Source organism: Coccinella septempunctata, chromosome 9 (assembly GCF_907165205.1).
Source record: "Coccinella septempunctata chromosome 9, icCocSept1.1, whole genome shotgun sequence".
NCBI lineage: Eukaryota > Metazoa > Arthropoda > Insecta > Coleoptera > Coccinellidae > Coccinella > Coccinella septempunctata.
The window spans coordinates 15,360,778-15,374,109 of record NC_058197.1 but is presented as its reverse complement, the minus strand read 5'-3'; the positions used below and the strand labels follow the sequence as shown (position 1 = coordinate 15,374,109).

The window sequence follows — 13,332 nt, the reverse complement described above, 5'->3', positions numbered from 1 at the left end:
TTATATTCAAATATCTCTTTATTTGATTAGCCGTTATAATATAGCTATATATTTAAAACTTATAAAATAAATATTACAACAGAATCCAAACTTATAAAACCTTCTAATTATTGAACACTTTCTCATTATTCATAATTGATAACTCGCATCTTGCATAGATTCTGCAGAGGCATGAGCTTAACCTCATTTGCAATGGTGACAACGCCTTCACGCCTGTCAATAGAAAGAAGTTCTCCTGTGGCTTCCCTTTCCTCCCCAATGATCACCTGAAAAAATAAAAAAATTTTTTAACAAAAACAAACCTAGCATATAACTCATCAAATTTATTCAAAGATATGACAAAACGAAGACACTTTTTCAACTTCGATCAATCCCAAACTCACCTTAAAAGCATCCCCACTTTGGGGACAGATGGGATCCAAGTGATCCGACATAATGTTGACGACACGATCTTCTTCGGGCAAAAAGACAGAACACATCGAACCAGATATACTTCTGATGACTCCAGTTTGTCCGACCAGTCCAGGATCACCGTGACTGTCCCTAATCGTGACCTCTAAGTCCACCGTATGCCAGTCGGTCATAGGAAGAACATCGAGACCGGCACCTGGCGTCTGAGGGTTGTATGGCATACCTGGACTGTTGGGGCTGTACCCTGAGCTCGGAGTGTTATAAGGATTGTTACTGGCTGGCGATTGTCTGTAGCCAATAGACGGGCTAGGCGTTGACGCTGCACCTGAAAAATACGACGGATCTGTCAGAATTTGAACGACATTTGACATTTAGGTTAGGTTAGGTATGACATTTGACACTTAGATTAGGTTAGGAATGACATTTGACATTCAGGTTAGGTTACAACCAAACTTACTTTGATAGCCTGGACTGTAGTTGTTCTCGTACATGGTGCCAGGAGTTTGCGGGGTGAACGGTCCGTTCATCTGATAACCAGGGGTGCTGGGGTTGTAGCCCGGAGATGGATAGGTGTTTGGTATGGCAGGGTCCCATTCCGAATGGGCGTTCGGAGTCCTGGATCCGTCGTGAATAGGCGTCATGCTGCCATAGCTGTGCAACGGAGTACGAGAACCAGAATCGTGCATGGGGGTCTTGTTCCCGGTGTCCCTGTATAGCGGGGTCTGGTTTCCGGTGTAAGCCGGGGTTCTAGCGTAGCTCGAAATGCTCCCATCGCGTCCTTGAGTACCTACAAAAGACGAATATTTAGAATGTTTCAAGAAAAAATGATTTCGTTATCCAACAAGTCGATTATAAGAATAGACTTGAATAAGAAAATGATAACAGATACTTACCAACATCAGCAATGTGATTCCTATCCACCGAAATCGTCTGGCATGACGAGTGTAGCTCAACACGTGCTGTGGTCTGGGTGGCATCTTTGACAATACCGATGTTGCACTTGTACGGTCCCTTGGTGATCCTGATGGTTGTACCGATGAGGTCCCTGTCTCTCGTGACCCTTCCATGTCCGCCACCCCCACCACCGTGCCTGGGAGTTTGAAAACCGCCCCCAGCGGCTGATCCCCCACCGCTCGAAGGATGCATCGGTGAGCTCCGTCTTGGGGACATGAACTCGAAACCAGTCGATATCTCCTGGTTGGCCACAGCCTTGTTACCGCCAGCCAGTTGAAGATGCTTCGTTTTGCACACGAATATACCTCCGTTATTCAAGAATTCCCTCGAGTGCAGGAAGGCGAAGTTCCTGTACAAATGCTTGATCTCTCCGGAGAAACCGGAATGTGGACCGTCTATAACCTTGACCATATCCCTGCGGTGAAGGCTGTTCCTGAAGGAGTCCAAGGCGGCCGTGAAACGGTTCAAACGTCGTTTTTGCAACGAACCAGGCCTGCACTCGACTACTTTACCGTGCATGTTCAAAACGTGGAAATTCTCCCTTTCCAATCTCACGATAACCCCAACAGTTTCCGAATCTAGATTCACCATATCCCCCCATTCGAATTTCCCGAGGGAATCAACACCGCTTGCCATATCGGTACAAAGTTGAAGATCCTTCGGTAAAACCTCCATTTCGTGCATCGTCAAGTCGGATATTAAAACTACCCTATTACTCTCAACCCTGACCACCAGTCCTGTATCCCCCTCATATCTTCCGGCTAGTACCTTAACGTGATCCCCCATCTGGAAGTACTTCCTCAATTCCGAAGCTTGGAACACTAACATGTCTCGCAATTCCTCGTGTTTGGGCATTATCGATATCATCGGTCCGTCTATGCTGATTATTTTACCCTGTAGATTCACCAATTCACCTTCCGTGACCTCAACGTTGTCTCCGGCACTGAACGAATGGGATGCCGTCTTATCTTCTTTCTCAGCCGGTAATTCAAGGTCGATACCTTCGGGTTGTTCCTCAAACCTCTCAAGCTCACTCAGAGTTGGCTTAACTCCGTCAACAATCACAGCACTCAGTGAGAAAGTTTTGTAGAGGAATCCCTTACGAGAGTATCTGTTGTTTTCGAAAATCATGAAGTCTCCGTCAGTTGAGACCTCCCCTCCGATTGCTCTAATGGCCTCTGGATCGAAAGGTTTGGCTGCAGGATGGCGCTTCCTTTTACGTTTTTCAGCCTCTGAATCCGACTGGGTGGTCCTCAAGGCCCCTCTCAGTTTTGTATAATCGATCCTAGGCAACAGTTTCAGATGGACCTGATTTTGGGCCATGTCGAAATAATCAACTTGAGCAATATCGTCTTTGTATAAGCCTCTCTTTAGTCTGACCCACTGCTTGAGTTTCAGTCCCGTCTGTTCCTTGACGACCCTCAATACATCAGTCATTTCCTTTATAGGTACCATCTGTTGTTTCCAAACGCCCATTCTGAGCGTGCCTACGTTTTCTATGGCCGATTTGACATGGGGCTGCTTGTAGGCTTCAATGTAAATGTAACCTTTAACACCTTCCGGAGCAACAACCGACTTGATCTGTAACGGAGTGTTGGTGTTCTGGTAAGCTAAGAACTTCCTCATTAAATGGAGAGCTGTTGATTTCTCCTCTCCAATACGACATTTCACCATCCACAAATTAGGATCCCTGAAGAAAAAAATTCATTAAAATTCATATAAAACGTGATGAAGAATTGATTTGAGGAAATAAAGTATGAAAATCTAACTTACTTAACACCAGGAAGCAAGGTTTGTTGAGTAATCTCATCAGACATTTCTTCTCCTCCATCCCCGAACCTTTTAGCAGCTGCACTGTCATCGGCATACTTTTTACGAAGGTACTCTTCAATTTCATGCTCTTTCTGAGCATCCCACATGCTAGTTCCTCTCCTCCTGCCTTCAATTTCCCTAGCGGTGGGACCAAACTCATCAACTTCATTGGCCACGATTCCATACTCGGGTGCTCCATCTTCCCATTCATCTTCATCTTCTACTTCATCGTCGACTTCAGCCTCATCAATAATGAAGCCCCCATATCGATCTTTCTTTTTTTTCTTCTTACTTCTACCACCAGCATCACTATCCTCCTCTTCGCTATCATATTCATCAGAATTTACAGATTCTCCATCAGGTTCTTGTTCGTCTTCGACTTCTTCGGCACCTGAAGCTTCTTTAGCTTCTGATCCTGATCGGCCCCTGGATCTACTTCGGGATTTGGACCGTGATCTGGACTTGGAACGGGATCTAGACCTGGATCTCGACACTGACTTACTTGCTGATCTACTTCTGGATCTTGACCGAGACACTGAACGAGAGCGGCTTCTGGAGGCGGACCTGCTCCTGACACTGCCCGCCGAGCCCCCAGATTTCACAGATCCTGCATCAGATGCGTTTTCATTATCAGAGAAATTACTATCCTCCGAGTCTGACATTTTCACTTAGTTCTCCTCAACTACAATATGAAGGTGTAACACTACACTAAAGTATATAACTTCCTCTTCACCTTCACTCAACTACTAACACATCCTTAACCGAATTTCTTATAAATATTTCCTAATATTTAAGAACTTTGTAACTTCAATCAAATAACTCGAATGACGCAAACAACTCTTAACCTCTCAAATTTGGCAGCTTCTGTCACCTTAACCTAACTACAGAACTTCCAAAAATATCTTCGGATTTTTCTTTTCCTTCTTCTTTCGGAAACCCTTTTCTCAGTATGCACTTTTTCTATGGCTATCTATCCGTCTCATGGAATTCTATGAAAATTCTGCAATCATAGATATGTTTAAATTTATATCAGTGTTCTGTGTTTAAAACCTTCGTTTTTTCTTCATTTCGAACAAATCCATGCCCGATTTATTTTTTTTTTAACTATATTAATTCTGTCAAGCTACCTTCGATTATCATACAGTTATAAAAATCATGGTAAGTTGAAGAAATCTGATAAAAATGGAATATCTACATATAAATCCCTGATTCGAAAACAACGCGATTTTGTATGCGCATGCTCGCAAAACAAATTTTAAAATAAAAAACAATTTTTGTTAGCATTACGACAAATAATGAATTCTTATAACTTTTTCTCGCGAATTATTGCAGTTTCAAACATTTAGGTAAGCTCAATTCTTTTATCAAACTAGACATGAAAAATTTCCAATAAATTCCCTGAATATTCTTCAATTATCAACTAGGTTTCTGTGCATCGAAAGCATTTGTAATGGGAATTGTATTTCTTTTCGGTATCCGTTCAGTAACATATAGGATAAATAGTAAGAATGTAGAGAAAAAAGCTGATTGGGTCTTGCAGACGCGATGTTCAGCAATTAATCAAATTATAAATTTATAGCAGACAGACTGATTATTTTGTGGTTTCACATGGCCAGACCAAGAGTCGATTTATTCGGTGGACTCAATTTATAGCACTTATTGTGTAAAATTTAGGTCTCAAAAAAATTGTGAGCATCACTAGTTCATAAGGGTTGAAGGAAACTAAGTAGAGGGATCTCAAAAACAGGTAGCATAAATTTGAATATCTCAATTGAAGTTTAGAATGAAATTTTCTATGACATTTCTCTATGAAGAAAAAATAAAGATCTGAAACGAAGTCTTTATACTTACTGAGATGTGGTTTTTCTCCTTTTCAAGAATTTCATTGTCCTCAAAAGAACATTTTTAGTGAAATTGATCCATTGGAGTTGAAGTTGTCACATAAGCGTAATCTTTTCAGTGAGATAATTTTTTTTTTTTGATGCCCTAAATATTCATGTTGATATAATAAAATATACAAACATTTTAATCTTTACAACGACTGTTTTTTTCCTCTTTCAGAGAAATATTTTTTTTTTGAGAAATCTTTATACAAATATTTTTTGGGCATTCAATTCTTTTTTTTTTCTTACCATAACATTATATTATACAAAAACTCTTCCTGAATATCTGTTTCGATGAATCACAAAACGAAAAAATTCAATAACTTCTACACCGAAGAGACCAATTCTATCATTAAAACAAGGATAAATCCAATTGGAACCATCGAAATTCGTCCCAAATCGAAACAGACTATCAGTTCACAAGAGAAAGTCATCGAGCTGAAAAACCAAAGTCAGAACATCTCAACAAGCAATATATATAAATTTCAAATTCAAAAACTAACTGAATACTACTCAATAAAGTTATAAATACACTTTAAAATATGTTCCGTGTGAAAATAAAGGACGTATCTATTTTACAGTGACAGCCCAGCGAAATATGGCATGTGCTTCAGTTGATAAACCGAACGGTGTCCAAGCTGTCGATGTGGCCCTGCCCGCTATCGTCTCCACGAGCGATCCTCATCATCGTCTTCGTCGTCGTCCTGAAGGAGGACCTCCTCTGGTAGATCCTGTTCAGTCCCGTTAGCCTGGTGAGTTTAAAAACGTTTGATATTCGTTCAGTCGAAATATAACGCAAAGATTTGATCAGGACAATCGGTATGAATGAAAAAATACTCACTTCTTCGTCACCCTCTAAAATACTTTGATCGATAAGCTGTTCCTCTTCAGTTTCCGACATAACAACTTTTCTTGCAAGGTTGTTGTTCATCGTGTTGTTATGCTGCACGTTACTGCACCACGTTATCGACAGAGTTCGGTCCTGGAAGAAAAGAAATTTCGTTAACATTCCTAGTTCAATGCAGATTTTTCTGATGAAATTTTTTTTTAAATCACTTGACGAAACGCACCTGGAAATGTTTTCCTTTCAGTAGAGCAGCTTCAGCGTCCTTTCTGTTTTTGAAGTTGAACGTAACACTGGGTAAAGTAGGGTCGGTTATGTACTCTGCTATTTCACCGTATTGCTGTAATGTGAAATCATGTTAGAAACAAAGACCTGGGTTAGATTATAATTCAATAAAGTACCTGGAAGTGAGCGATCACGTTGTCCTGCTCTTCGTTTTCATAGCCTGATACTAATATTCTGATGGGTCTGTGATCGATCGAATGCAGTGTCGTTTTGGGAAACATCGAATGTAGATTGGTGCCCGAATTGGTTCTATCTATCTTCGTCGCGGATTTCACTGGAAAAAAAATCCGATTCAGTCATAAAAATTGGCATACTTGAGGCAACCGACATCCTAACCATACTTGATTTGACATTACAAAACCTAACCAAAAAATTACATAACAAACCTAACCCTTAGTTAATTTGACAGAACTCGACCTAACCTAACCAAAAAAGTGACATAACAAACCTAACCCCCCAGTTAATTTGGCAGAACTCAACCTAACCTAACCAAAAAAGTGACATAACAAACCTAACCCCCAGTTAATTTGACAGAACTCGACCTAACCTAACCAAAAAAGTGACATAACAAACTTAACCCCTAGTTAATTTGACAGAACTCAACCTAACCAAAAAAAAGTGACAGAACGACAAACTGATCGACTCACCTGCGTTATCGATGAGGTTGTTTTTACTCAGGAGATGTCTCTGCATGGGGTTGTACCTCCTGCCTCCTCTGCCCCTCCTCATCATCGCCGTTTTGGCCTTGAGCTCGTAATATTTCTTCTGGATCTCGGTGACGTCTGCGCCTTCCTGCTGTTTGGTTATCAGATCCAGCTCGATGTCCAGGATCTCCTTCTGCGCATCCTCTTTGGTTTTCTTCTGTGGCGCCGCCATCTTGATGGAGATCGACTGTGCGATGTCCTTTCTGATTTCCTCGATGGACTCTTGGGTTTTCTTGATGGTTTCTTTGATTAAGTCTCTCTGGGGACCAGCGGGCACTGGAAAATTAAAAGAGGGGTGAATTTTTCATCGGTCTGTTGTTTCGGGTTGAATGTACTTACGTTTTTCCATTTTTTCGATGAGGATCTTCTGCTGACTCAGCTGTTTCTCCAAAAGTTCCTGCTTCCTCTTCCTCAGATCCTGGTTGATCTTCATGACTTCCTTCCTCTTGTCGTCTTGGTTCTTTTTCAGTTTCTCTTTGGCGGCCAACAATTCCTGACTCTTCTTGATGTTGGCGGCAGCCTGCGCTTTGGCTTCTTCTTTGTTTATCTGAGTGTTCTCCGGTAGGTTATTCTTGACGTCCGCGGTCTCGCTACCTGGCGGTATCAGTCCCGGTTCTTCGGCTTTCGGTTGTACTAAATTTAGGACTTTATTAGTATTTGACGGTAAAACTTGATTTACGCCCAAACGCTCTTTCACCGGTCTAGGAGGGACATTTTCCTGTTTACCTTCATATTAGGAAAAATAACACATTTTAGAGCTTCACATTTGAATGCAGAAGGAAAAATTTGACAAGCTGTCATCTGTCAACTGTCATGACATATGACAGCTGTCATAAATGACAAATGTCAAATTTTGTTGTCGAATTATGACGCGATATACCGATACCGTGGAATATAGCATCTTACTTACCGTCATTGTTGGCATTGTGCCAAAACACCTTGATGAAACGGTTGTTGAGGACCGCCTCCGTGCTCCTGTAAGCCGCGCTGGCCTCTGCATGACTAGAAAACGTGACTATGGCGGCCTCTGTGTCGCCCTCGTAGTTCACCTGGATGTTGGTGATCTTGCCGAACTTGGAGAAGTGATTGTTCAGGTGCGTTATGCTGTTCAGGCCGGCGGGTATCTTCTTCAGTTCCAAGGAACAGTTCACCATGTTCCTGGGCGCCCTGGCTCCCAGACGATTGAAGTCGAACTTGTTCTTCTTCTGATGATAGAAGGGGTCGTGGTTCTCCAATGGTATGAAGTTACTTTGGGGCGGATAGCCGGGGGTGTAGACGTTCTGTTTGTTGTCCATGACGGGGACTGAGATGAGCTCGCGATTGATGTTTGGCTGGGGAGGGAACATGCCCATCGTAGGTAACTGGAGAAAAAATTCGGATTAGTCTGAATGAAAAAGGATAGACAGGAAATTACTTACCCTAGTCGGTCCTAGAGGTCGCGGACCTCTGAAGCCCCTTAGGAACGGCGCCTGTGGATTATACTCTGATGGTATAACACCCCTGGGACCCATCATTGGGTGTCCAGGGTTCGTCAGGATGGGCGGCGGTATATTGGTCGGTATTTCTGGCGCGGCGCCGTTTGGATTGTAATTCAGCACTGTCGAAAGGGCCGCATCTTCTAGGACAACTGGGTCCACCCCATGGTCAAACGGACACATTTCTCCCCTCATACACAACCCTGAAGGAAAATTCTTAGTTATAGCCATGGTTACGTTGGAGTAAAATAAAGGATTTGTCTCCTCTATATCTAAAATATCATTTTCTCACCTTTCTCATCAAAATCGCGACATTTCCTTTTGGTCGAGAGCACAACGCAACTTTGAACGCTCTGTGTTGAAGTGTTCAGTCTCAGGTCGGGCTCACCGTGGTTCGAATCCTGGGTGGGGGTTCCGGGTCTGGAATGTTCCCTGTCCTTTTCTTTGGCAGAGTCCCTCCTGGGTTTTTCAACGGATCGCGAACGGCTTCTGCTCCTACTCCTGTCTAAGGATCTACGGAAGGATAAATAGGATATCGCTTAGAAAGATTTTTCAAAGAATTCGAACTGAAAGCAAACGACTCAGCGTTTATTATGAGAAGAAGAGAAACTTCTCTGGTCAGTGTCAGTTTGACAGTTATTTTTGTGGACAACAGCCACTAGGTTAGAACCACAGAGTAAAGTATAATGTATCTACTTTCTACCGATAGGAATACCACAATTGATAACTTTCAACTCACCTATTCCTATATCTCCCACCCCGGTGCTGATATCGGGGACTTCTGTTCGGAGAGGGTGGTGTCCTTGACCTCCTCCTCTCGTACCGTGAAGATCTCATTGGGGGCGATTTGTTCCTCCACACGCGGGGCAGCCTGTCCCTCTTCTCCCTGTCCGTTCCTCCGCCCCTGTGAGAAGGTGATAAACGATCTCGTGACTTGTCGCGGCTCCTGGACCGTTTCGATCTATCCCAGGATCGGGATCTGGACCGTAATCGATCTCTGGAGGTAGATCGATCGCGGCGACGGGGGCCCCTCGCTTTATCGTCCTTCTCCTTGTTGTCCTGTTGGAAAATAAAAGTTTAACTTTCAAATTAGACTTTACGTATAGAGAAATGCATTGGTTTTGGCCAAAATGGGAATTGGAAGATACTTTTTGCTCATTTCTGATAAGTTATGAAAGAATCAAATACACTTCAATCCTGAAGCACAAAATATATAATGATGCAATTCTTTAGCCAAAAGTGGATGCGCAAATATCAGACAAACGAAATCTCACCACAACGTCAGTTTTTCTGCTTTCCCTGATGTCCCTGTCCCTTTTGATTTCAGCTTCTTTCTTAGAACCATTTATTTGTTCGTTCAAATTTGGGAGTTCACTAGGTTGCACTATCACTTTTTCTTTAACACTTTCTTTGTCTTTTTTCACAATGTTTGGATTAGGCGGGTTGGCGTTTGGGATCACTGGGGTTGTTATGTATTCTTGGGATTGAAGAGTTTGAAACACGAGATTCACAAAGGTTTCAGTTTCTGAAACAAGAAAGGATTGTTAGGTTACAGTTATGATCAGTTTTTTTGGGGATTGCTCGAAAGTGTACTTACCATCCTCTAAGAATACTTCCAATTGTCCTACCATACTTTTTCGGAGTTCATCATCTTCTTTATCTTTTTTTATCAGAGCAATTACGTATTTAGCTAGTGCAGCTGGATCTGCATCACACCTGTGAATTAAATCAAGTATTTAATGATCTGATTCAACTTTCACCCCACGCAAATGAAAATTGAGGTTAGTGTCAAAAAATTTTTATCTCGACTTATAACGATGCACTTTTAACTCCGTTAACTTTCTTACGTTAACTTTTATATTGAAATAAATTGAAAACGGGATGTATCTCACACTGCAGGAATGAAAGTCTAAAAAGTATATTTTCGATATAATGCCTAAATATGGGGTCAACTTACATTGGTTTTAGTACGGCGGTTAGCCAGTTTTTGAAAGCTTCGGGTTGTTCAACTATCATTTTGCAACACTAAATCACATCAATTAATCCAAATTTCGATAAAACTATTTGTACTTTCGATAATTCTCACTGATTTGTATCAATTTTCACTTCACCACTTCAGTTAACAGCTTGCCATCAGCGAACGTCTAGAAAATAGAAACAAATGTAGGAATGCCAACATAACACATCTATGTGCCACTAAAGAATAATGTGTATGTGAACACGAAAATGTTCTTCTATTTATAAACAATTAAAAATGGAAATTGTACCCCATGATAATTGCCTGTAGGAGATGTACTTCAAAAATAGTTCTGGGTTCTAAATTTTTCACACCACCTTGAAGCTACCTAAGGAACTTAAAAAAAATTTGAAGTTAGTTCACAAAATGGTTACATAAGCAACCATAGAGTTTTATGAATATAGAGAAATGAGTATCTTTTTGATGATATATTATTTATATAAATAATATATAATATATCATTTATTGTATAATAATTTGGATGATTGTATATTACTTCAATAATTTGATCCTTTACAAACATCATTTCATCGAAAATAGACGTAGCCACCTATTGGTCAATATTGGATTGATGTGAAGTGTTCTATTCTGAAATCGTTTTAGTGTTGGGATCAGCCAATAGATGGCAGTACCGGTGCTGCATAGGTCACTCATAATACCTTGACTTGTATTGTAAGTTGCCTAAAAATATTAATCAGGGGCCAAAATTGCCGAACTAGCGTTGCATTAGATTGGAATTTTTTGGAATCATTGCATTTAGTGCGCAACAGTTTTTTCAAAGGATTTCACAAAAACGAAAGTGGGATGAATAATTAAAGGCAAAAAAAAGTTAACAAGTTTATTAATAACTTTCACAACACAAAAATTTAAGATGGTCTAATTTCCACCAATACATTGCCACTTTTTGTACAAATGGTGCGAATAGTATACACTAGAAAATATGATCTGGATGTTTACAAAAATCTAACTCCAATACCGAACTGGACTCCTGGTTCTGTTCGGTCGTTTTCATCGAATATTTGTGGGATACAGTAATTTAATTCTATTCTTGCCATGTTACCAAGACGTAAAGCGAGACCTATACCGTAGGATAGACGTAGATTATTCGCTAAAACTTTCGTTATCGGCTCTCCTTCACCTGCAACAGAAAATGAGGAAATGAAGCAAACACGGTCTGTTAAGGTGAAAACCGCATATTACCTAGTTGAAAATCAGCTATGTTGCCTGTGTTCACGAAGAAATGGGTTCTGAACAATTCACCAAGCCCCCCTTTTCCTGGACGGAAGGGAAGCGGTGTAAACAGGTGGAGCCCTGCAGACCAATATCCCAGAGCACCTGTGGCGTCCCCGTCAGCATGGGGACCTGCTCCCCTCGTTTGAAAGCCTCTGAGTGATAATGGGCCACCGAGGTAAAACATATCGGACAGTCCTAACTTCATATCGTTGCTCAGACCTCTCATTATTCCGAAACCTAAGCAACTTTGTAGTACCTGATATGAAAAAAAGACAATATATATTGTGGAACACCTAAATATCGAAAGATTCTTACTATGTCTTCGTAAACAGATATGTTTGATTGTAAGAAAAAATCGTTTTTCCAGAATCCTACGTCACCACCTAAACCAGCTATTTCCGTTATGTTTTGGATGTAAGTTCCGCCGGTGGGGAATATATTATCATCTCGTAAATCAGTGGAAACCATATGCCTCAAAGCAGATTTCAAGGTGGCTCCTGATTGTTCTCTAACCTCGAAAGATGTTGACTTTCCAGCTGCACCCAGTTCTCTTATTACCCCTTCCCATTGAAAGTTATGTTTTACCTAAGAATCCATATCAGTTACATCTATATTAACAGATGTCCGTCCACTTACCAAGGGAAATGAATGAAATCCCAGATCTAGTAAGATTCCTCTGCCTCTTTCTCGAAATCCAGAAGCGGCGAATTCGGAATGATTTTGGAAAACGCTGGCAGTGATTCTACAACACATTACATGTTGATTTTTTCCAATATTATTATTTTAAATTCGCCAACTTACATGGGATGAAATCTTCCTTTAAATGGTTTTATGAAAGCTACACTAAATTGGGTATTTTTTTTAGAACCATGACTATATTCTACCTGGACTTTTTCCCCTCTTCCATAAATATTTGGTGCTCGCATTCCCACCATCAATGAACCCTCGTTATCTCCTATATGCGTACTTACACCTCCAGTCAATCTTCTAAATTCTTTCACATTGAATGTTACCTAAGAATAGCCAACTTGGAGATGTGGAATTCACAAGTTTACGATTAAAAACATTGTACCTACATCTAAACCATCTGGTGTGCTTCCTACACCTTTACTAGTGTCCACAAATACTGCTATATTTTTGAAACACCCCAGTTCCTCAAGTTTCAATCGAGCTCGATGGGCTCCGATAAGAACATCTTGAAAAGTTGTTGCGGAGAATAGGTCATCGAAACAATCTTGTATATAGTCGTCTTTCGTTCTTTCCAAACCATCAATGTGAATTTTATCCACTCTAGCCTTAAAGTAGCACGAATTGAATCGTTTAGAAAGTTATAACCTCAAAAATATTACCGACACTCCTTCTATAACGATATCCTTTGAATTTGGGTCTGGTTCTCCTTTGTCGAAGTTTTGTCTCGGAATATCATCAGGGAAAGGAGCGAACGACATTAAAGGGGGGTCATCTAAGGGATATTTTGGGGGTTGTAGAGCCTGAAAATAAGCATTAAATACCACATGATTTATTTAGCGGTGCGATCAATTCACCTTTGCATGCACTATTCCCATGATTGATTGTGAAAATAATTGTTGGTTTCACATAAAAATAGAGCAGAAATAACATTAGTTTATTCTAAAATCATTGGGAATTTTCATTGTTACGTTTTCCAAATTTAAAGGGGAACTTTTCGACATTTCTGTCAAAAGTGACAAGTTTG

The 13,332-nt window shown here is 40.7% G+C and overlaps 3 protein-coding genes across 3 annotated transcripts; all 3 read right to left on the bottom strand.

Annotated features, from left to right (window-relative positions):
* On the bottom strand, positions 1–4,046 carry LOC123320148 (transcription elongation factor SPT5). Its single transcript, XM_044907349.1, has 5 exons — positions 3,139–4,046; positions 1,305–3,055; positions 869–1,198; positions 384–736; positions 1–266 (listed from the first exon to the last, which is right to left on the bottom strand). Exons 1-5 carry the CDS (start codon positions 3,837–3,839, stop codon positions 126–128), a joined length of 3,276 nt encoding a protein of 1,091 aa, XP_044763284.1. The 5' UTR covers positions 3,840–4,046; the 3' UTR covers positions 1–125.
* A 1,173-nt stretch (positions 4,047–5,219) lies between these two features.
* Positions 5,220–10,765, bottom strand: LOC123320188 (zinc finger protein swm). The gene is made up of 14 exons (XM_044907392.1): positions 10,636–10,765; positions 10,326–10,512; positions 9,966–10,084; positions 9,643–9,893; positions 9,108–9,427; positions 8,661–8,881; positions 8,312–8,571; positions 7,804–8,254; positions 7,233–7,619; positions 6,837–7,169; positions 6,306–6,463; positions 6,131–6,244; positions 5,902–6,042; positions 5,220–5,809 (listed from the first exon to the last, which is right to left on the bottom strand). The coding sequence occupies exons 2-14, from the start codon at positions 10,382–10,384 to the stop codon at positions 5,720–5,722; spliced, it is 2,904 nt and encodes a 967-aa protein (XP_044763327.1). The 5' UTR covers positions 10,385–10,512; positions 10,636–10,765; the 3' UTR covers positions 5,220–5,719.
* Positions 10,766–11,209: 444 nt separating this feature from the next.
* On the bottom strand, positions 11,210–13,324 carry LOC123320349 (sorting and assembly machinery component 50 homolog A). Its single transcript, XM_044907647.1, has 8 exons — positions 13,163–13,324; positions 12,968–13,108; positions 12,695–12,913; positions 12,420–12,631; positions 12,255–12,360; positions 11,934–12,203; positions 11,586–11,874; positions 11,210–11,523 (listed from the first exon to the last, which is right to left on the bottom strand). Exons 1-8 carry the CDS (start codon positions 13,181–13,183, stop codon positions 11,339–11,341), a joined length of 1,443 nt encoding a protein of 480 aa, XP_044763582.1. The 5' UTR covers positions 13,184–13,324; the 3' UTR covers positions 11,210–11,338.
* Between the last annotated feature and the right edge of the window lie 8 nt (positions 13,325–13,332).

Coding starts and splice junctions, on each gene's coding strand:
- LOC123320148 (XM_044907349.1), bottom strand. CDS start 3,839: ATGTCAGACTCGGAGGATAGTAATTTCTCTGATAATGAAAACGCATCT. Junction 1,199..1,304: donor GAATCACATTGCTGATGTTG/GTAAGTATCTGT, acceptor CGTCTTTTGTAG/GTACTCAAGGACGCGATGGG. Junction 267..383: donor AAAGTGGGGATGCTTTTAAG/GTGAGTTTGGGA, acceptor TTATTTTTTCAG/GTGATCATTGGGGAGGAAAG.
- LOC123320349 (XM_044907647.1), bottom strand. CDS start 13,183: ATGGGAATAGTGCATGCAAAG. Junction 13,109..13,162: donor TGGGAATAGTGCATGCAAAG/GTGAATTGATCG, acceptor GCTTATTTTCAG/GCTCTACAACCCCCAAAATA. Junction 11,875..11,933: donor TATCTGTTTACGAAGACATA/GTAAGAATCTTT, acceptor TTTTCATATCAG/GTACTACAAAGTTGCTTAGG.
- LOC123320188 (XM_044907392.1), bottom strand. CDS start 10,384: ATGATAGTTGAACAACCCGAAGCTTTCAAAAACTGGCTAACCGCCGTA. Junction 8,882..9,107: donor GGTGGGAGATATAGGAATAG/GTGAGTTGAAAG, acceptor ATCCTTCCGTAG/ATCCTTAGACAGGAGTAGGA. Junction 8,255..8,311: donor GACCTCTAGGACCGACTAGG/GTAAGTAATTTC, acceptor TTTTTTCTCCAG/TTACCTACGATGGGCATGTT.